This window comes from Somniosus microcephalus, chromosome 7, assembly GCF_052327205.1.
Source record: "Somniosus microcephalus isolate GS21.2 chromosome 7, FLI_Smic_1.0, whole genome shotgun sequence".
NCBI lineage: Eukaryota > Metazoa > Chordata > Chondrichthyes > Squaliformes > Somniosidae > Somniosus > Somniosus microcephalus.
In genome coordinates this window covers 4,829,137-4,852,050 of record NC_140993.1, presented here as the reverse complement: position 1 = coordinate 4,852,050, position 22,914 = coordinate 4,829,137, and the positions used below count along the sequence as shown (strand labels likewise).

Genomic DNA, 22,914 nt, shown 5'->3' with positions numbered 1-22,914 from the left:
CACTCTCCCCGTCACACGCTCCCTGTCACAATCTCCCTGTCACACTCTCACTGTCACACTCTCCCCGTCACTCTCACTGTCACACACTCCCCGTCACACTCTCCCCGTCACACTCTCCCTGTCACACTCTCTCCGTCACACTCTCCCCGTCACACTCACTGTCACACTCTCCCTGTCACACTTTCCCCGTCACACTCACTGTCACACTCTCACTGTCACACTCTCCCTGTCACACTCTCCCCGTCACACTCTCCCCGTCACACTCTCCCTGTCACACTCTCCCCGTCACACTCACTGTCACACTCTCCCCGTCACACTCACTGTCACACTCTCCCCGTCACACTCCCCCGTCACACTCTCCCCGTCACACTCTCCCTGTCACACTCTCCCCGTCACACTCTCCCTGTCACACTCTCCCCGTCACACTCTCTGTCACACTCTCCCCGTCACACTCTCCCCGTCACACTCTCCCTGTCACACTCTCCCTGTCACACTCACTGTCACACTCTCACTGTCACACTCTCCCCATCACACTCACTGTCACGCTCTCCCTGTCACACTCTCCCCATCACGCTCTCCCTGTCACGCTCTCCCTGTCACACTCTCCCTGTCACACTCTCCCCGTCACACTCTCCCTTTCACACTCTCCCCGTCACACTCACTGTCACACTCTCACAGTCACACTCTCCCCGTCACACTCACTGTCACGCTCTCCCTGTCATGCTCTCCCTGTCACACTCTCCCCGTCACTCTCACTGTCACACTCTCCCTGTCATGCTCTCCCTGTCACACTCTCCCCGTCACTCTCACTGTCACACTCTCCCCGTCACTCTCCCTGTCACACTCTCCCCGTCACACTTTCCCCGTAACACTCTCCCCGTCACACTCTCCCTGTCACACTCTCCCCGTCACTCTCACTGTCACACTCTCCCCATCACACTCTCCCTGTCACACTCTCCCTGTCACACTCTCCCCATCACACTCTCCCCGTCACACTCTCCCCGTCACACACTCCCCGTCACACTCTCCCCGTCACACTCTCCCTGTCACACTCTCCCCGTCACACTCTCCCCGTCACACTCTCCCCGTCACACACTCCCCATCACACTCTCCCCGTCACACTCACCCCGTCACTATCTCCCCGTCACACTCTCCCCGTCACACTCTCCCCGTCACACTCTCCCCGTCACACACTCCCCGTCACACTCTCCCCGTCACACTCTCCCTGTCACACTCTCCCCTGCACACTCACTGTCACACTCTCCCTGTCACACTCTCCCCGTCACACTCACTGTCACACTCTCCCCGTCACATTCACTGTCACACTCTCACTGTCACACTCTCCCCATCACACTCGCTGTCGCACTCTCCCTGTCACACTCTCCCCGTCACACTCTCCCCATCACGCTCTCCCTGTCACACTCTCCCCGTCACACTCTCCCTGTCACACTCTCCGCGTCACACTCTCCATGTCACAATCTCCCCGTCACACTCTCCCCGTCACACTCTCCCTGTCACACTCTCCCCATCACACTCTCCCCGTCACACCCTCCCCGTCACACTCTCCCCATCACACTCTCCCTGTCACACTCTCCCCGTCACACTCCCCCCGTCACACTCTCCCTGTCACACTCTCCCTGTCACACTCTCCCTGTCACACTCTCCCCGTCACTCTCACTGTCACACACTCCCCGTCACACTCTCTCCGTCACACTCTCCCTGTCACACTCTCTCCGTCACACTCTCCCCATCACACTTACTGTCACACTCTCCCTGTCATACTTGCCCCGTCACGCTCACTATCACACTCTCACTGTCACACTCTCCCCATCACACTCGCTGTCACACTCTCCCTGTCACACTCTCCCCGTCACACTCTCCCCATCACGCTCTCCCTGTCACACTCTCCCCGTCACACTCTCCCTGTCACACTCTCCGCGTCACACTCTCCATGTCACAATCTCCCCGTCACACTCTCCCCGTCACACTCTCCCTGTCACACTCTCCCCGTCACACTCTCCCCGTCAAACCCTCCCCGTCACACTCTCCCCATCACACTCTCCCTGTCACACTCTCCCCGTCACACTCTCCCCGTCACACTCTCCCTGTCACACTCTCCCTGTCACACTCTCCCTGTCACACTCTCCCCATCACTCTCACTGTCACACACTCCCCGTCACACTCTCCCCATCACACTCTCCCTGTCACACTCTCTCCGTCACACTCTCCCCATCACATTCACTGTCACACTCTCCCTGTCAAACTTGCCCCGTCACGCTCACTATCACACTCTCACTGTCACACTCTCCCTGTCACACTCTCCCTGTCACACTCTCCCTGTCACACTCTCCCCGTCACACTCACTGTCACACTCTCCCTGTCACACTCTCCCCATCACACTCACTGTCACACTCTCCCTGTCACACTCTCCCCGTCACAGTCTCCCTGTCACACTCTCCCCGTCACTCTCACTGTCACACTCTCCCTGTCACACTCTCCCTGTCGCACGCTCCCCGTCACACTCACTGTCACACTCTCCCTGTCACACTCTCCCTGTCACACTCTCCCCGTCACACTCTCGCTGTCACACTCTCCCCGTCACACTCACTGTCACACTCTCCCTGTCACACTCTCCCCATCACACTCACTGTCACACTCTCCCTGTCACACTCTCCCCGTCACACTTACTGTCACACTCTCCCTGTCACACTCTCCCCGTCACTCTCACTGTCACACTCTCCCTGTCACACTCTCCCTGTCACACTCTCCCCGTCACTCTCACTGTCACACACTCCCCATCACACTCTCCCCGTCACACTCTCCCTGTCACACTCTCTCCGTCACACTCTCCCTGTCACACTCACACTCTCCCTGTCACACTTTCCCCGTCACACTCACTGTCACATTCTCACTGTCACACTCTCCCTGTCACACTCTCCCCGTCACACTCTCCCTGTCACACTCTCCCCATCACACTCACTGTCACACTCTCCCCGTCACACTCACTGTCACACTCTCCCCGTCACACTCACTGTCACACTCTCCCCGTCACACACTCCCCGTCACCCTCTCCCCGTCACTCTCTCCCTGTCACACTCTCCCCGTCACACTCTCCCCGTCACACACTCCCTGTCACACTCTCCCCGTCACACTCTCCCTGTCACACTCTCCCCGTCACACTCACTGTCACACTCTTCCTGTCACACTCGCCCCGTCACACTCACTGTCACACTCTCCCCGTCACACTCTCCCCGTCACACTCTCCCTGTCACACTCTCCCCGTCACTCTCACTGTCACACTCTCCCCGTCACACTCACTGTCACACTCTCACTGTCACACTCTCCCCATCCCACTCACTGTCACACTCTCCCTGTCACACTCTCCCCGTCACACTCTCCCCATCACGCTCTCCCTGTCACACTCTCCCCGTCACACTCTCCCTGTCACACTCTCCCCGTCACACTCTCCCTGTCACAATCTCCCCGTCACACTCTCCCCGTCACACACTCCCCGTCACACTCTCCCTGTCACACTCTCCCCGTCACACTCTCCCCGTCACACTCTCCCCGTCACACTCTCCCCATCACACTCTCCCTGTCACACTCTCCCCGTCACACTCTCCCTGTCACACTCTCCCCGTCAAACTCTCCCAGTCACACTCTCCCCTTCACACTCTCCCCGTCACACTCTCCCCGTCACACTCTCCCTGTCACACTCTCCCCATCACACTCTCCCCGTCACACTCTCCCTGTCACACTCTCCCCGTCACACTCTCCCCGTCACACTCTCCCCGTCACACTCTCCCCGTCACACTCTCCCTGTCACACTCTCCCTGTCACACTCTCCCCGTCACTCTCACTGTCACACACTCCCCATCACACTCTCCCCGTCACACTCTCCCTGTCACACTCTCTCCATCACACTCTCCCCGTCACACTCACTGTCACACTCTCCCTGTCACACTTTCCCTGTCACACTCACTGTCACACTCTCACTGTCACACTCTCCCTGTCACACTCTCCCCGTCACACTCTCCCCGTCACACTCTCCCTGTCACACTCTCCCCGTCACAGTCACTGTCACACTCTCCCCGTCACACTCTCCCCATCACACTCTCCCCGTCACACACTCCCCGTCACACTCTCCCCGTCACACTCTCCCTGTCACACTCTCCCCGTCACACTCTCCCCGTCACACACTCCCCGTCACACTCTCCCCGTCACACTCTCCCTGTCACACTCTCCCCGTCACACTCACTGTCACACTCTCCCTGTCACACTCTCCCCGTCACACTCACTGTCACACTCTCCCCGTCGCACTCTCCCAGTCACACTCTCCCCGTCACACTCTCCCCGTCACACTCTCCCCGTCACTCTCACTGTCACACTCTCCCCGTCACACTCACTTTCACACTCTCACTGTCAAACTCTCCCCATCACACTCACTGTCACACTCTCCCTGTCACACTCTCCCCGACACACTCTCCCCATCACGCTCTCCCTGTCACACTCTCCCCGTCACACTCTCCCCGTCACACACTCCCCGTCACACTCTCCCCGTCACACTCTCCCTGTCACACTCTCCCCGTCACACTCACTGTCACACTCTCCCTGTCACACTCTCCCCGTCACACTCACTGTCACACTCTCCCCGTCACACTCTCCCCGTCACACTCTCCCTGTCACACTCTCCCCGTCACTCTCACTGTCACACTCTCCCTGTCACACTCACTGTCTCACTCTCACTGTCAAACTCTCCCCATCACACTCACTGTCACACTCTCCCTGTCACACTCTCCCCGTCACACTCTCCCCATCACGCTCTCCCTGTCACACTCTCCCCGTCACACTCTCCCTGTCACACTCACTGTAACACTCTCCCTGTCACACTCTCCCCGTCACACACTCCCTGTCACACTCTCCCTGTCACACTCTCCCTGTCACACTCTCCCCGTCACACACTCCCCATCACACTCTCCCCATCACGCTCTCCCCGTCACACTCTCCCTGTCACACTCTCCCCGTCACACTCTCCCTGTCACACTCTCCCCGTCACACTCTCCCTGTCACACTCTCCCCATCACACTCTCCCCGTCACACACTCCCCGTCACACTCTCCCCATCACACTCTCGCCGTCACACTCTCCCTGTCACACTCTCCCTGTCACACTCTCCCCATCACACTCACTGTCACACTCTCCCTGTCACACTCTCCCCGTCACACTCACTGTCACACTCTCCCTGTCACACTCACTGTCACACTCTCCCTGTCACACTCTCCCCGTCACACTCTCCCTGTCACACTCTCCCCATCACACTCACTGTCACACTCTCCCTGTCACACTCTCCCTGTCACACTCTCCCCGTCACACCCTCCCTGTCACACTCTCCCCGTCACTCTCACTGTCACACTCTCCCTGTCACACTCTCCCCGTCACACTCACTGTCACACTCTGCCTGTCACACTCTCCCCATCACACTCACTGTCACACTCTCCCTGTCACACTCTCCCCGTCACACTCACTGTCACACTCTCACTGTCACACTCTCCCTGTCACACTGTCCCCATCACACTCTCCCCGTCACACTCACTGTCACACTCTCCCTGTCACACTCTCCCCGTCACACTCACTGTCACACTCGCCCCGTCACACTCACTGTCACACTCTCCCCGTCACACTCACTGTCACACTCTCCCCGTCACACTCACTGTCACACTCTCCCCGCACACTCACTGTCACACTCTCCCTGTCACACTCACTGTCACACTCTCCCTGTCACACTCACTGTCACACTCTCCCCATCACACTCACTGTCACACTCTCCCCATCACAATCACTGTCACAATTACTCTGTTACATTCATTCTGTCACAGTTACTGTCGCAGGGCCTGTAGACAGTAGTCTGGTACGAATTGGCTTGTGTTATGAATGTACTGGGAAGAGATAAGATTTCAATGCTACAGAAAACTAATGGGCACACGTGTGTGGAATGTCCATGACATGAATCAGTCATTCATGAAAGAAAGACTTATGAAATAATACTGAGCGGCCTGCGGGTGGCGCTGTCCAGCGGGGGGGGGGGGAAATGGACTGGCCCGGGGGGCGGGGAATGGACTGGTCCGGGGGGGGGCGCGGGGAATGGACTGGTCCGGGGTGCAGTGGGGAATGGACTGATCCGGGGGGGGGCAGGGAATGGACTGGTCCGGGGGGGTCGGGAATGGACTGGTCCGGGGGGGGGCGGGGAATGGACTGGTCCGGGGGTGGGGCAGGGAATGGACTGGTCCGGGGGGGTCGGGAATGGACTGGTCCGGGGGGGGGCGGGGAATGGACTGGTCCGGGGGTGGGGCAGGGAATGGACTGGTCCGGGGGGGTCGGAAATGGACTGGTCCGGGGGGGGGGGCGGGGAATGGACTGGTCCGGGGGGGGGGGCGGGGAATGGACTGGTCCGGGGGGGGGCGGGGAATGGACTGGTCCGGGGGGTGGCAGGGAATGGACTGGTCCGGGGGGATCGGGGAATGGACTGGTCCGGGGAGGGGTGTGCGGGGAATGGACTGGTCCAGGGGGGGCGGGGAATGGACTGGACCGGGGGGTCGGGGAATGGACAGGTCCGGGGGGGGCGGGGAATGGACTGGTCCGGGGGGGGCGGGGAATGGACTGGTCCGGCGGGGGGGGCGGGGAATGGACTCACCGCCCTCTGTTCTTTCGTCACTTTCCTTTGGAAGGTTTTCTCAGCATCGTCGATCCACACAACCGAGGGCTGGAGAAGCTTCGCTACCTGGGGAGGGGGGAGAGGGGGAGCGTGGGGAGGGAGAGAGAGAGGGGGAGAGAGAGAGGGGGAGGGAGAGATTGGGGGAGAGAGAGTGGGGGAGAGAGATAGTGGGGGAGGGAGAGAGTGGGGGAGAGAGAGAGTGGGGGAGGGAGAGAGAGGGGGAGAGAGAGAGTGGGGGAGAGAGTGAGTGGGGGAGGGAGAGAGAGGGGGAGGGAGAGTGGGGGAGGGAGAGAGAGGGGGAGGGAGAGATTGGGGGAGAGAGAGTGGGGAGAGAGTGGGGGAGAGAGAGAGAGGGGGAGGGAGAGTGGGGGTGGAGAGATTGGGGGAGAGAGAGTGGGGAGAGAGAGAGTGGGGGAGGGAGAGAGTGGGGGAGGGAGAGAGTGGGGGAGAGAGAGAGTGGGGGAGAGAGAGTGGGGGAGGGAGAGAGTGGGGGGGGAGAGAGGGGGAGCGAGAGAGTGGGGGAGAGAGAGAGTGGGGAGGGAGAGAGAGGAGGAGGGAGAGTGGGGGAGGGAGAGATTGAGGGAGAGAGAGTGGGGGAGAGAGAGAGTGGGGGAGGGAGAGAGTGGGGGAGAGAGAGAGTGGGGGAGGGAGAGAGTGGGGAGAGAGAGTGGGGGAGGGAGAGAGTGGGGGGAGAGAGAGGGGGAGAGAGAGAGTGGGGGAGGGAGAGAGAGGGGGAGGGAGAGTGGGGGAGGGAGAGAGAGGGGAGGGAGAGTGGGGGAGGGAGAGAGTGGGGGAGAGAGAGTGGGGCAGGGAGAGAGGGGGAGGGAGAGAGTGGGGGAGAGAGAGAGTGGGGGAGGGAGAGAGTGGGGGAGGGAGAGAGTGGGGGGGAGAGAGTGGGGGAGAGAGAGAGTGGGGAGGGAGAGAGGGGGAGAGAGAGTGGGGAGGGAGAGAGTGGGGGAGAGAGGGAGTGGGGGAGGGAGGTATTGGGGAGGGAGAGGGTTAGACTGGGCCGGCGAGACACCTCCTGGTTGAATACCACACTGACCGTAACACTCTCGCTCCCTCAGTCACCTCCTCTCCCACTTAAATGTTCAATGGTCTTGCTTTGTTCACTGCACTCTCTATTTATAATTTGTTCTTCACCCCATATCCGCTCCATCACCAAGACCGCCTACTTCCGCCTCCGTAACATCGCCTGTCTCTGCCCCTGCCTCAGCTCATCCGCTGTTCAAACACTCAGGAGCAGACTAAGAAAGACTATGAAAAATTCAAAAATGGGTTTAGAATGCATCTACGTAAATGCACAAAGTGTGGTGAATAAGCTTGGTGAGCTACAAGCACAATTAGCCGTGTGGCAATATGATGCTGTGGCAATAACGAAAACGTGGCTTAAAAACGGTGAGGGTTGGGCACTTAATATTCAAGGGTACAAGGTGTTCAGAAAAGATAGGGAAGGAAAAAAGGGAGGTGGGGTGGCAGTGCTGATGAAGGACGACATTGTAGTGTTGGAAAGGGAGGATGTTCTTGAGGGGACAAGGACAGAATCCATTTGGTTAGAGTTGAGGAGCAAAAAGGGTATGATCACACTATTGGGGGTATTCTATAGACCTCCAAATAGTGAGAGGGGGCGTTTATGTGTTCAACCATAAATGTATTTTGATGCTTTGGCAACATAAGATGTACCTTATCATGCCAATAAAGCGATTTGAATTGAATTGAATTGAATAGTGGAGCAAATCTGCAGGGAAATCACAGAGATATGCAAGAGCTATAGAGTGGTGATATTGGGGGACTTTAATTACCCAAATATCGATTGGGATAATGCTAGGGTCAAGGGAAAGGAGGGGGAGGAATTTCTGAAATGTGTTCAGGAGAATTTCCTTGACCAATATGTTCTTGGCCCAACTAGGAAGGAGGCATTGCTGGATCTGGTGCTGGGGAATGAGGTGGGCCAGGTCGACCAAGTGTCTGTGGGAGAACACTTGGGTACGAGTGATCATCGTATCGTAAGATTTAGATTAGCAATGGAGTGGAGCAAGGAACAGTCTGGAGTGGAAGTTCTAAACTGGAATAGGGCTAACTTCAATGGGATGCGAAAGGATCTAGCCAGGGTAAAATGGAACCAAAGACTGACAGGAAAATCTGTAACGGAACAATGGGTGATCTTTAAGGAGGAGATGTTCCAAGTACAGACTAGGTACATTCCAACAAGAGGGAAGGGTAAGGGAACCAAAGCAAGGGCTCCTTGGATGACGAGGTACAATACAATAAGGTGAGAGGGGATGTGAAGATGAAAGTAAGATTGGCAAAGAGAGAATATGAGAGTAGAATGGCAGTTAACATAAAAGGGAACCCAAAAATCTTCTACCAGCATGTAAACAGTAAGTGGGTAGTAAGAGGCGGGGTGGGGCCTATTAGAGACAAAGAAGCTGATATATGCTTAGAGGCGCAGGGCAAGGCTAGAATACTCAATGAGTACTTTGTATCAGTGTTTACTAAGGAGGTGGATGCTGACAAAGACCCCGCTAAGAAAGCCCTATTCAGCCTGCTCCTCACAAACAACCTGACGACTCCCAGTGATGCAGAGACACAGAGTGTCCACAGCGCCTGGTCTGCACTCAACGCCTCTATAATCAGCACCTGTGAAGAGACGCTCGGTCACTCGACCAGGAAACACCAAGACTGGTTCGAGGAGAACGACCAGGAGATCCAGGAGCTAATAAGCCGCAAGCGCAAGGCATTCCTGATCTGGAAACAGCAACAGAACTCGAGAGCAAGAAAGCAGCTCTACAGACGCCTGAAGGCCGAGGTCCAACAAAAAACTCACGACCTAAAGAACAGATGGTGGGTGGAGAAAGCGCAGGAGATCCAGTAGCTAGCCGACAACCACGACGTGCGAGGATTCTTTAGCGCAGTCAAGACCACCTACGGCCCAAGCACCCAAGGTCCTACCCCACTGCGGGCCAAGAACGGAGAGGTACTCATCAAGGACAGAGAGGCAGTCAGTGCCCACTGGAAGGAGCACTTCGAAGATCTCCTTAACTGAGATTCTGTCTTCGATGCGAGTGTCCTCAACTCCATCCCACAGCATGCTACCCGCCACCACCACAGCACAACCCCAGCCCGGCATGAGGTTGAAAAGGCCATCCGACAACTGAAGAACAACAAGGCCTCGAGAGCAGATGGAATCCCCGCCGAGGCACTAAAGCATAGCGGAGAAGCACTATTGGCGCGAATACATGAACTTATTTCTCTTATTTGGAAGGAGGAGAGCATGCCAGGGGATCTCAGAGACGCCGTAATCGTGACCATCTTCAAGAAAGGTGACAAGTCCGATTGTGGTAATTACAGAGGAGTCTCCCTGCTGTCTGCCACAGGGAAAGTCATCGCAAGAATCCTCCTCAATCGCCTTCTCCCAGTGGCTGAAGAGCTCCTCCCAGAGTAGTAATGCGGATTCCGCCCACTAAGGGGCACAATGGACATGATCTTCACCGCGCGTCAATTACAAGAGAAATGCAGGGAACAGCACCAACCGCTGTACATGGCCTTCTTTGACCTCACAAAGGCTTTCGACATTGTCAACCATGAGGGATTATGGAGTGTCCTCCTCAAATTCCGCTGCCCTCAAAAGTTTGTCACCATCCTCCGCCTGCTTCACGACGACATGCAAGCCGTGATCCTGACCAACGGATCCACCACAGACCCAATTCACATACGGCCCGGGGTCAAGCAAGGCTGTGTCATCGCACCAACACCCCTCTCGATCTTCCTTGCTGCAATGCTCCATCTCACCCCCAGTAAGCTTCCCGCTGGAGTGGAGCTAATCTACAGAACAAACTGGAAACTGTTCAACCCCCATCACCTCCAGTCCAGATCCAAGGTCATCCCATCCTCTGTCATCGAATTACAGTATGCAGACGACGCTTGCATCTGCGCACACTCTGAGACCGAACTCCAAACCATCGTCAACACCTTCACCGAAGCGTACGAGAGCATGGGCCTTACACCAAACATCCATAAGACAAAGGTCCTCTACCAGCCTGCCCCCACCACACAGTACTGTCCCCTGATTATCAAAATCCATGATGAGGCCTTGGACAACGTGGACTACTTTCCATACCTCAGGAGCCTACTGTCAACAAGGGCAGACGTCGATGATGAAGCCCAACACCGCCTTCAGTGTGGCAGTACAGCCTTCGGTTGCTTGAGGAAGAGAGCGTTTGAAGACCAGACCTCAAGCCCGGCACTAAGCTCATGGTTCACAGGGCAGCAGTGATACCCGCCCTGCTGTATGCCTCAGAGACTTGGACCATGTACAGCAGGCACCTCAAAGGTATCACCAACGCTGCCTCCGCAAGATCCTGCAAATCCATTGGCAGGATAGGCGCACCAACGTCAATGTTCTCGCTCAGGCCAACATCCCCAGCATCGAAGCTTTGACCACGCTCGATCAGCTCCGATGGACGGGTCACATTGTCCGCAAGCCCGATACGTGACTCCCAAAACAAGCGCTCTACTCGGAGCTCTGACACGGCAAGAGAGCCCCAGGTGGGCAGAGGAAATGCTTCAAGGACACCCTCAAAGCCTCCTTGAAAAAGTGTAACATCTCCACTGACACCTGGGAATCCCTGGCCCAAGACCGCACAAAGTGGAGGAGAAGCATCCGGGAAGGCGCCAAATACCTCGAGTCTCTTCGCCGGGAGCAAGCGGAAGCCAAGCGCAGGCAGCGCAAGGAGCGCACGTCAACCCAAGCACCCCACCCACCCGCCCCTTCAACCACCGTCTGCCCCACCTGTGACAGAGACTGTAGGTCCCGCATTGGACTCATCAGCCACCTGAGAACACATTTTTAGTGTGGAAGCAAGTCACCCTCGGTTCCGCGGGACTGCCCTAGAAGAGAAGGATGCTGACAAAATATCGGTAGAAGTGGAAATGGTAGAAGCAATGGAAGGGGTGAAAATTGATAGACGGGATGTACTAGAAAGGCTGGGTATGCTTAGAGTGGACAAGTTGCCTGGTCCAGATGGCTTGCAGCCCAGATTGCTAAGGGAATTGGGGGAGGAGATAGTGGAAGGGCTTGCCATAATTTTCTAATCTTCCCTAGATGCAGGGGAGGCGCCTGAGGATTGGAAAGTGGCAAATGTGACACCATTGTTGAAGAAAGGGTGTAAGGACAATCCTAGTAACTACAGGCCGGTCAGTTTAACATCAGTGGTGGGTAAAGTTTTAGAAACAATAATCAAGGAAAAAATTAACAGGCACTTGGAGAGGTTTAAGCTAATTAAGGAGAGCCAACACGGATTTGTAAAAGGCAGATCGTGTTTGACTAATCTAATTGAATTTTTTGATGAAGTAACAGAGAGGATTGATGAAGGGAATGCAATGGATATTGTCTACATGGATTTTCGGAAGGCGTTTGACAAAGTACCACAAAGAAGGCTGGTTAACAAAATTGAGGCTCATGGAATAGGCGGGTCAGTGGCAGCTTGGATAAGGAATTGGCTTAAGGACAGAAAACAGCGAGTTGTGGTAAATGGCTGTTTTTCAGACTGGAGGATGGTAGACAGTGGTGTTCCCCAAGGGTCAGTGCTGGTGCCACTGCTTTTTTTCATAAATATCTAAATGACCTGGATATTGGAATACAGAGTAGAATTTATAAATTTGCCGATGACACCAAACTTGGGGGTGTGGCAAACAGTGAGGATGATACCAATCGACTGCAACAGGACATAGAAAGGCTAGCAGAATGGGCAGACAAGTGGCAGATGGAATTTAATACAGAGAAGTGTGAGGTGATGCATTTTGGCAGAAGGAACAGGGAGAGGCAATATACACTTAATGGCACAGTTTTAAAGAGTGTGCAGGGACAGGGGGACCTGGGAGTTAATGTGCACAGGTCCCTGAAGATGGCGGGACATATTGAGAGAGTGGTTAACAAAGCATATGGGATCTTGGGCTTCATAAATAGAGGTATTGAGTACAAAAGTAGAGAAGTTATGCTGAACCTTTATAAAGCGCTGGTTAGGCCACAACTGGAGTATTGTGTCCAGTTCTGGTCACCACACTTTAGGAAGGATGTGAAGGCCCTTGAGAGGGTGCAGAGGAGATTTACCAGAATGGTTCCGGGGATGGGGGATCTTAGCTACAAGGACAGGTTGGAGAAGCTGGATTTGTTTTCATTAGAGCAAAGGAGGTTGAGGGGAGATTTGATAGAGGTGTACAAGATTATGACGGGTTTGGATAGGCTAGACGGGGAAAGGCTGCTCCCACTAGTTGATGGTACAAGGACTAGGGGACACAGATTTAAGGTTTTGGGCAAGAGATACAGGGGGGATGTGAGGAAAAACCTTTTTACACAGCGAGTGGTGAGGACCTGGAACTCTCTGCCGACGGAAGTGGTGGAAGCGGAGACACTCAATGTTTTCAAGGGGAGACTGGATAGGCACTTGAGGGAAATAAACTTGCAGGGCTCCGGGGATAGAGCGGGGGAATGGGACTGACTGGATTGCTCTACAGAGAGCCGGCACGGACTCAATGGGCCGAGTGGCCTCTTTCTGTGCCGTTATCACTCTATGACTCATCTGTGCTTTTGTCTCTTCCAGACTCAACAACCGTCTCCTGACCGGCCGCCCTCATCCTCACCCACTGTGTAAACCTCAGCTCATCCAAACCTCCACATCTCCCCCCAAACTCCAGCCTCTGATCCACCCACCCTCCCTTCGCCCCGCCACTGGCAGCAGTGCTTTGAGCCGCTCGGCCTCACACTCTGACATTCCCTCCTGTAACTTTCAAAGAGATTTGGATAAATACTTGAAGGGAAAAAATTTGCAGAGCTATGGGGAAAGAGCAGGACAGTGGGACTAATTGGAGAGCTCGTTCAAAGAGTTGGTGCAGGCACGACGGGCCGAATGGCCTCCTTCTGTGTTTAACATTCACTGAGTCTATGAACCCCTCCTCCTTGCCACCATCCCTCTCCTCCTTTAAAACCTTTCTTACGGCCCTGTCCTTTGAACTAGATCTGGGTCGAGTTGCAGAGACAATAGGAAGTGATGGTACCTTGAAGACCATGTGAAGCATCATCTGCAGACCGCTCTTGCCAGGGTATTTCCCTGCAATGTTCTTCGCCGACAGGTCAAAGAAAGTGGCACATGTCTCCGTGCAGATACTGTGCACCAACATCTTCTTCCCCACGCCATGGGGACCGGTCAGAAGGATGGACTTCACCAGGGGAGCCTTCTCATGGAGTGGCTGGGAACCTAGAGACGGCACAATGAAAACACACCGCACAGAGTTTACATGGTATAGACCAGTTGTCAGGGAGGGGCCATTGGGATCATGGGTGGTGAACCTGTGCCTGTGGACGATCGGCCCGCCATGGGCAATCACCCGTGGGTCCAAAGTCCTGGTCAGGAGCTGGGACCTGGTCAGGGGGTGGGTCAGTAGTTTGTACACATTCCTTGGTCAGGGGAGGTGACCACAGAGTGAAAATCAACAGTAAAATGGCCGGCTGGATCCCAACATCGCAGGTCAAAGTGCAGCACAAAGGCCCTGCCTTTGGGAGAAACTATCAGTGTCAGCAGGTCACAGCAGTTACCAGTCACCCTGTAGGTGACTCTGTGATAGGCCTTTCCAACGTTAAATGTCACATAACGTTAGTGGTTAAATCAGCAGCAGCTGCAGCGTAGCGAGAGTGAGGACCCAAACCCCACGTCACCGTCAGTGAGGTTTTCAGCTTTGCTGGTTGCTGGTTTGTGGTTTTACTTTTTCTCCGCCGCTTTGATCTACGGTGACCTCCAACCTCCAACTTGCGTCAATTTCGCCATCATCTCTCTGCATTGCTTCCGACTCTTATCCTTACGGCAACAACCTTCACCCTCAAACTCTCCACCCTTCAAATAGCTTCTGGACTTCACTCGCCTGCCTTGGACAGCGGTTCGTCGATGTTCTGTACCGGACCCATCCTGCTCACGAAGGCTTTGTCCTTCCATGGGACCTTACTTTGACCCTGGTCTCCCTCCTATTGTCTCCAACCTATTCCCTGCTACCAGGAAATATGTATTCCATTAATTACTGCATTTAACCAGGCCTATGTAACCTGAGCTTTTCCTGTGTCCATTCGCGTGCGCACTGTGGCTGCCGCTCTGAACCCGAGCCATTCAATACTTTTCCACTTTCTCCCCCTCTTTTCCTTTTCTCTCTGTCCCTCCCTGACCGCTCTCTCCTGTCGTCATGCCTCCTTTCATCTCTCCTCTCTCGGATACTCGTCCCTCCCAAATCCCTTCCCTAATCCTTCATTACTCTTCGACCTTCCTACTCTCCTGCCGCCGTCCCAGGCTGGACTCCCTCTTAGATAAGCCCACAGCTTCCCTCTGTGCCTCCCTTGGCATCCTACGAAGGGCCCATCGAGGCACTCGTCGCTGCCTCCTTACGGGCAGCAATCCCAACTGTCCCATCCTACTCTCTCACCGACCTTCCCGCCCAGCGCGCCCACTGGGGGCAAATCTTGCCAATCTCCTCCCCGTCCAACTCACCCTCCCCAGCGCTGACCCTGTGGACGCTGGCAGTGGGGCAGCCATCACCGACCCTCTCCACATCTCCCTCCAGAATGTCCGTTCACTCGCGAACAAGGCCCTTGCCATCCATGAGCTTATCGTGGATGATTGCATCGACATCATGGCCCTGACGGACACTTGGTTGAGGGGTGATGACCCCTTACCCTTAAATGAAGCCTCCCCACCTGGCTATACCTTCCACCACTTGCCCCGCTCAGACCGCCATGGTGGCGGTGTGGCTCTCATCACCAAATCACACCTTGGTCTGTCCCCCTACTCCGACGGCACTTTCTCCTCCTTTGAGCATCTCACCTTATTCCAACCCTCTCGCCTCTCATTTAAAATTCTTGTTCTCTACCGCCCACCCACGTACCATGAAAACGTTATTACCGAGATATCTTCACTGCTTTCCTCTCTCAGCCTCTGCACCAAACGATTTCTCATCCTCGGTGATTTCAACCTCCATCTCAATTCATCATGCTCTCCCTCCTCTGAGTTCACTAGCCTCCTATCCTCCCTTAACCTCTCCCTCCCTCCATGTAAACTCCCCAACCCATATTCACAGCCATCCCCTTGACCTTGCCATCTCTCGTGGTCTCGCTACTCCCATCGTGACAATCACAGATAAGGCCATCTCTGACCATTTCCTCGTATCGCTCTCCACCCACATCCCCCTTCCACCCACCCACTCGCCCCCCCGCCCCCCCAACCCTACTTCCTTCCGTGTCCGCCCCTGGAAAAAACTCTCTCCCAACTCTAAGAACATAAGAAATAGGAGCAGGAGTAGGCCATTCGGCCCCTCGAGGCTGCTCCGCCATTCAATAAGATCATGGCTGATCTTGGCCAACTCTCTTACAACTGAACTTATGAAATCCCAACTGTCCAGCCTCCGGCCCTCCATTCACCATGACATTTCTGCAGCTACCGATCCGCTCAACCACACCCTCACCACCACCTTGGATGCCCTAGTCCCTATTAAAACAACTACTCCCTCTCACCCTGGCCATCCAAGGGATGCAGACTCGAAAGGATATGGCGGACAACTGGTTTAGCCATTCACCGCCAGATCTGATTGGACCACATAAAGCATTATCGGGTCCTGATCTTGTCTGCCAAAATTGCTCACTATTCCAGAATCATTCTGGAATGCAAAGATAAATACCGGCTTCTATTCTCTACTGCTAACTGTCTTCTTAAACCCCTCTCCCCTGTCTCCTCCACATTCATCTCTGGCAACAAGTGTGAGGAGCTCATGGACTTCTTTGTCTCTAAGATTGAGACCATCCATTCAGCTGCCTCTGCCACTTCCCTTCCTTCCCCTAGCCCACCAGAACAAACTTCCTGTAAGGTTCCCCCCCTGCCCTAGCCCTGAACTCACATCTTTCTCTATGAACATAAAAATTAGGAGCAGGAGTCGGCCATTTGTCCCCTCGAGCCTGCTCCGCCATTCAATAAGATCATGGCTGATCTGATCTTGGCCTCAACTCCATTTTTCTGCCTGTTCCCCATAACCCTCGACTCCCCTGTTGCTCAAATATCTGTCAATCTCCGCCTTGAATCTATTCAGTGACTCCGCCTCCACAGCTCTCTGGGGCAGAGAATTCCAAAGGTTCACGACCCTCTGAGAGAAGGGATTTCGCCTCATCTCTGTCTTAAAAGGGTGCCCCCTTATCCTGAAACTATGCCCCCTAGTTCTAGATTCCCCCACGAGGGGAAACATCCTCTCTGCATCTACCCTGTCGAGCTCCCTCAGAATCTTATGTTTCAATAAGATCCCCTCTCATTCTTCTAAACTCCAGTGAGTATAGGCCCAACCTGCTCAACCTTTCCTCATAAGACAACCCCTTCATCCCAGGAATCAACCTCGTGAACCTTCTCTGAGTTGCCTCTAGTTTCTCTCCGATCTCCCCTCATGATCTCTCTGCGCTCATCTTGTCCATTAGACCCACTTCCTGCTTCCTCGACCCTATTCCCACCAAACTGCTGACCACCCAACTTCCTTTTCTGGCTTCCATGTTAGCTGATATTGTTAACGGTTCTCTCTCCTCAGGTACTGTCCCCCTCTCCCTCAAATCTGCCGTCATCACCCCTCTCCTCAAAAAACCAACCCATGACCCCTCTGACCTTGCAAACCATCGCCCCATCTCCAACCTCCCTTTCCGCTCCAAAGTCCTTGAACATGTTGTCACCTCCCAAACCCGTGCCCATCGTTCCCGCAACTCCATGTTTGAATCCCTCCAATCAGGCTTCCACCTCTGCCACAGTACCGAAACGGCTCTCATCAAAGTCACAAATGACATCCTATGTGACTGTGACAAAGGTAAACTATCCCTCCTCGTCCCTCTCGACCTGTCTACAGCCTTTGACACAGTTAACCATTCCATCTTTCTCCAACGCCTTTCCACCGTCGTCCAGCTGGGTGGGACTGCACTCGCCTGGTTCTATTCTTATCTATCTAATCATAGCCAGAGAATCACCTGCAACGGCTTCTCTTCCCGCTCCTGTATCGTTACCTCTGGTGTCCCCCCAAGGATCTATCCTTGGCCCCCTCCTATTCCTCATCGACACGTTGCTCCTCGGCGACATCATCCGAAAACACAGCGTCAGTTTCCACATGTACGCTGACAACACCCAGCTCTACCTCACGACCTCTTCTCTCGACCCCTCCACAGTCTCTAAAACTTTACCTGACGAAGCAGCAGCGCTCCGAAAGCTTGTGACTTCAAATAAAGCTGTTGGACTATAACCTGGTGTTGTGCGACTTCTTACACAAGCTTCTAAATTGTCAGACTGCTTGTCTGACATACAGTTCTGGATGAGCAGAAATATTCTCCAGTTAAATATTGAGAAGACCGAAGCCATTGTTTTCAGTCCCCACCACAAACTCCGTTCCCTAGTCACTGACTCCATCCCTCTCCCTAACATCTGTCTGAGGCTGAACCACACTGTTCGCAACCTTGGTGTCATATTTGACCCTGAAATGAGCTTCCGACCACATATCCGCAGCATAAAAAAGACCGCCTATTTCCACCTCCGTAACATCGCCAGTCTCCGCCCCTGCCTCAGCTCATCCGCTGCTGAAACCATCATCCATGCCTTTGTTACCTCTAGACTTGACTATTCCAACACCTGACCGGCCTCCCACATTCCACCCTACGTAAACTTGAGCTCATCCAAAACTCAGCTGCCGCGTGTCCCAACTCGCACCCAGTCCCGTTCACCCATCACCCGCTGTGCTCACTGCCCTGTGTCCCAACTCGCACCCAGTCCCGTTCACCCATCACCCCCTGTGCTCACTGCCCCGTGTCCTAACTCACACCCAGTCCCGTTCACCCATCACCCCCTGTGCTCACTGCCCCGTGTCCCAACTCGCACCGAGTCCCGTTCACCCATCACCCCCTGTGCTCACTGCCCCGCGTCCTAACTCACACCCAGTCCCGTTCACCCATCACCCCCTGTGCTCACTGCCCCGTGTCCTAACTCACACCCAGTCCCGTTCACCCATCATCCCCTGTGCTCACTGCCCCGTGTCCTAACTCACACCCAGTCCCGTTCACCATCACCCCCTGTGCTCACTGCCCCGTGTCCTAACTCACACCCAGTCCCGTTCACCCATCACCCCCTATGCTCACTGCCCTGTGTCCTAACTCACACCCAGTCCCGTTCACCCATCACCCCCTGTGCTCACTGCCCCGTGTCCTAACTCACACCCAGTCCCGTTCACCCATCACCCCCTGTGCTCACTGCCCCGTGTCCTAACTCACACCCAGTCCCGTTCACCCATCACCCCTGTGCTCACTGCCCCGTGTACTAACTCACACCCAGTCCCGTTCACCCATCACCCCCTGTGCTCACTGCCCCGTGTCCTAACTCACACCCAGTCCCGTTCACCCATCACCCCGTGCTCACTGCCCCGTGTCCTAACTCACACCCAGTCCCTTTAACCCATCACCCCCTGTGCTCAATTCCCCGTGTCCAAACTCGCACCCAGTCCCGTTCACCCATCACCCCCCGTGCTCACTGCCCCGTGTCCTAACTCACACCCAGTCCCGTTCACCCATCACCCCCTGTGCTCAGTGCCCCGTGTCCTAACTCACACCCAGTCCCGTTCACCCATCACCCCCTGTGCTCAGTGCCCCGTGTCCTAACTCACACCCAGTCCCGTTCACCCATCACCCCCTGTGCTCACTGCCCCGTGTCCTAACTCACACCCAGTCCCGTTCACCCATCACCCCCTGTGCTCACTGCCCCGTGTCCTAACTCACACCCAGTCCCGTTCACCCATCACCCCCTGTGCTCACTGCCCCGTGTCCTAACTCACACCCAGTCCCGTTCACCCATCACCCACTGTGCTCACTGCCCCGTGTCCTAACTCACACCCAGTCCCGTTCACCCATCACCCCCTGTGCTCACTGCCCCGTGTCCTAACTCACACCCAGTCCCGTTCACCCATCACCCCCTGTGCTCACTGCCCCGTGTCCTAACGCACACCCAGTCCCGTTCACCCATCACCCCCTGTGCTCACTGCCCCGTGTCCGAACTCACACCCAGTCCCGTTCACCTCTCACCCCCTGTGCTCACTGCCCCGTGTCCTAACTCGCACCCAGTCCCGTTCACCCATCACCCCCTGTGCTCACTGCCCCGTGTCCTAACTCACACCCAGTCCCGTTCACCCATCACCCTGTGCTCACTGCCCCGTGTCCTAACTCACACCCAGTCCCGTTCACCCATCACCCCCATGCTCACTGCCCCGTGTCCTAACCCACACCCAGCCCCGTTCACCCATCACCCCCTGTGCTCACTGCCCCGTGTCCTAACTCACACCCAGTCCCGTTCACCCATCACCCTGTGCTCACTGCCCCGTGTCCTAACTCACACCCAGTCCCGTTCACCCATCACCCTGTGCTCACTGCCCCGTGTCCTAACTCACACCCAGTCCCGTTCACCCATCACCCCCGTGCTAACTGCCCCATGTCCTAACCCACACCGAGTCCCATTCACCCAGCACCCCCTGTGCTCACTGCCCCGTGTCCTAACTCACACCCAGTCCCGTTCACCCATCACCCCCTGTGCTCACTGCCCCGTGTCCTAACTCATACCCAGTCCCGTTCACCCATCACCCCCTGTGCTCACTGCCCCGTGTCCTAACTCACACCCAGTCCCGTTCACCCATCACCCACTGTGCTCACTGCCCCGTGTCCTAACTCACACCCAGTCCCGTTCACCCATCGCCCCCTGTGCTCACTGCCCCGTGTCCTAACTCACACCCAGTCCCGTTCACCCATCACCCCCTGTGCTCACTGCCCCGTGTCCTAACTCACACCCAGTCCCGTTCACCCATCACCCCCTGTGCTCACTGCCCCGTGTCCTAACTCACACCCAGTCCCGTTCACCCATCACCCCCTGTGCTCACTGCCGCGTGTCCTAACCCACACCGAGTCCCGTTCACCCATCACCCCCTGTGCTCACTGCCCCGTGTCCTAACTCACACCCAGTCCCATTCACCCATCACCCCCTGTGCTCACTGCCCCGTGTCCTAACTCACACCAAGTCCCGTTCACCCATCACCCCCTGTGCTCACTGCCCCTGTTAAGTCTGTGAGTTGTTCAAGTAATTAATACTCAGACTTAATCAGTAACAATAAAACAGGTCTTTACTGGTTGGAGGTAGGGGCTATTCTGAATACAAGATTACTGCACAGTGCTTATATACCGGTGTGTTCACCCCCGGTATTACGTCTACAGCAGCCTGAGAAAGTAGTACATCTCTTAAGGTGGAACAGGCTTAAGCTCTCTTAAGGTGGAACAGGTTACATACACAACACTCCTCCCTTCTTAGCTTTATAGTCATCCCCCCCATTTAACATAACGTAATAACATATATACATATATAACTTCATGTTTAACGTAACATATCACAGATTCAGTCTCTGCGGAAAACAGTTCACAGATTCAATCTCTGTGGTGTAGTCGGTTCACGTTACTCATTCAATAGTCCTTTCATGGATTTAACAGCTTGAACTTCCGAACTGATTTGGCTCCGTTCGGAGGGACCACGTGTGTGATCTGGTAGAGGTGATAATGGTTCAGATGGGTCATCTTCTGTTTTTACTTTTCCTTTTCTGCTTCTTGGAGACTCTCTGGGCTCCATTGTCAGCTGCCACAGCTGCCAGCTGCATGCGCAGTTCCTCCTTCTCTTCCTCCTGTTTCCGTCGTAGAGCCAGCTTCTCCCGATGTTCCGTAGACTTTTGGTGCTCCTCCATGATTTCTGCACTTTGGGAGTCGAAGTTACAAGCTGGGCAGGACAGGACATCGTAATATTCGGTGTCGTCCACCAGGTCATGGTAATATTCGGTGTCGTCCTGAGCTAGACCAGTGAGAGGGTCGTCTATTTCCTCCATACCCAGCTGGACGTTAGCCAGCTCTTGTTCCAAATCCAGACATCTTTCCTGAAGAGACTTCTTCATGTGTACCTCTGCATCCAGCTTTTTCTGGGCTTTCAGCAAGTCGTTTACTAGTGACCTCATTTGTGATTTTAATACTTCAACTTCCTTTGGAGATTGATTGATCGGACTATGCAATCCCTCTACCGGAGCAGCTGTTTCAGCGGTCTGTTGTTCTACATTGACGTGAGTCAGCGTACTTTTGGCATCCAATGGCTGCTCTGTTGCAGTCATTTCAGTCTGTGTCGTCACATCAGCCATCTCAATGACTTTTGAGAGCTCCGAACCCTTTTCCTTTGAAGATCGCAGCTCGTGTTCAAGTTTTTCCCATTTCAGAGTCTTGTCCCTCAGCATATGAAGGAGTTGGCTGACCGTTAACTCTTCTGACACCAGATTATGGCACGCACCTTCAGAACCTGAATCAGCTTTGATTCGTTCGGCCTCCTCGCGCAGATGGTTGGTGTGCTCCTGCTCCATTTTCTCCATCAGTTGCTTCTGTTGCCTTTCCAGATTCTCCCACTCTGTCACAAAGAACTTTTTTATTTCATTCATCTCTTGCTCAAAACGGCGAATCATTTGTTCTAATTGCTGTTGTAGTTTGAAATGGAGTTGAGTTCGAGCCCAGTGTCCCTCAAAAATGTGCATATCAGTAGACTTGACAGACTCAGAATTCTCTGTTAAACTATGTTGTTGTTGCTCAGTGGAATTCTGTGCTGAAACTTTGTCTTTTGCACATGGGTTGGTCTTACCATCATCAGTTCCAGAGTCTGGGCTGATTATCTGCACCGAGTTCTCACTCTTTATGGCTTTTAGCGAATGCCAGTCCATATTTATGTTTCTAAACCACTCCCGGCCTAGTAGTGGTGGACCTCCCTCCGGTAGCACATATAAGTCCATTATTTGACTTCCTTCGCCCTTGTTGGCCACTGCAACCTTTATTGTCCCGATGGGGTACACTCTCTGCCCCGTGTAGGTTGTCAATATAATCTCCGTATCCTGTAGGGGAATATGTTGGAATAACCTTCTGTAATCTTTCTTATTCATGACCGACAATGCCGATCCAGTGTCCAATTCCATTTTTACTTGGACTCCTTCTATCTGAAGAGTAACCCAAATTGTCTGGAGGTCTGCACCCTTACCAACGTTGAGTACCCTTAAACTAGCCAGTTCAATACTGCTTGCGTCTGAATCGGACTCCTGTTCGGCCAC

At 54.6% G+C, this 22,914-nt stretch overlaps 1 protein-coding gene across 3 annotated transcripts in view; it reads right to left on the bottom strand.

Moving 5' to 3' along the window:
• LOC147114470 (dynein regulatory complex subunit 11-like) overlaps positions 1 to 22,914 on the bottom strand; it is a 283,097-nt gene that overhangs the window by 73,382 nt on the left and 186,801 nt on the right. For all 3 annotated transcript variants that reach the window (XM_085992162.1, XM_085992163.1, XM_085992164.1), the window contains 2 exons: positions 13,768 to 13,967; positions 6,691 to 6,777 (listed from right to left, as the gene is read on the bottom strand). In XM_085992162.1, the coding sequence (XP_085848288.1) occupies positions 6,691 to 6,777; positions 13,768 to 13,967 (287 nt within the window). The remainder of the gene's footprint in view (positions 1 to 6,690; positions 6,778 to 13,767; positions 13,968 to 22,914) is intronic.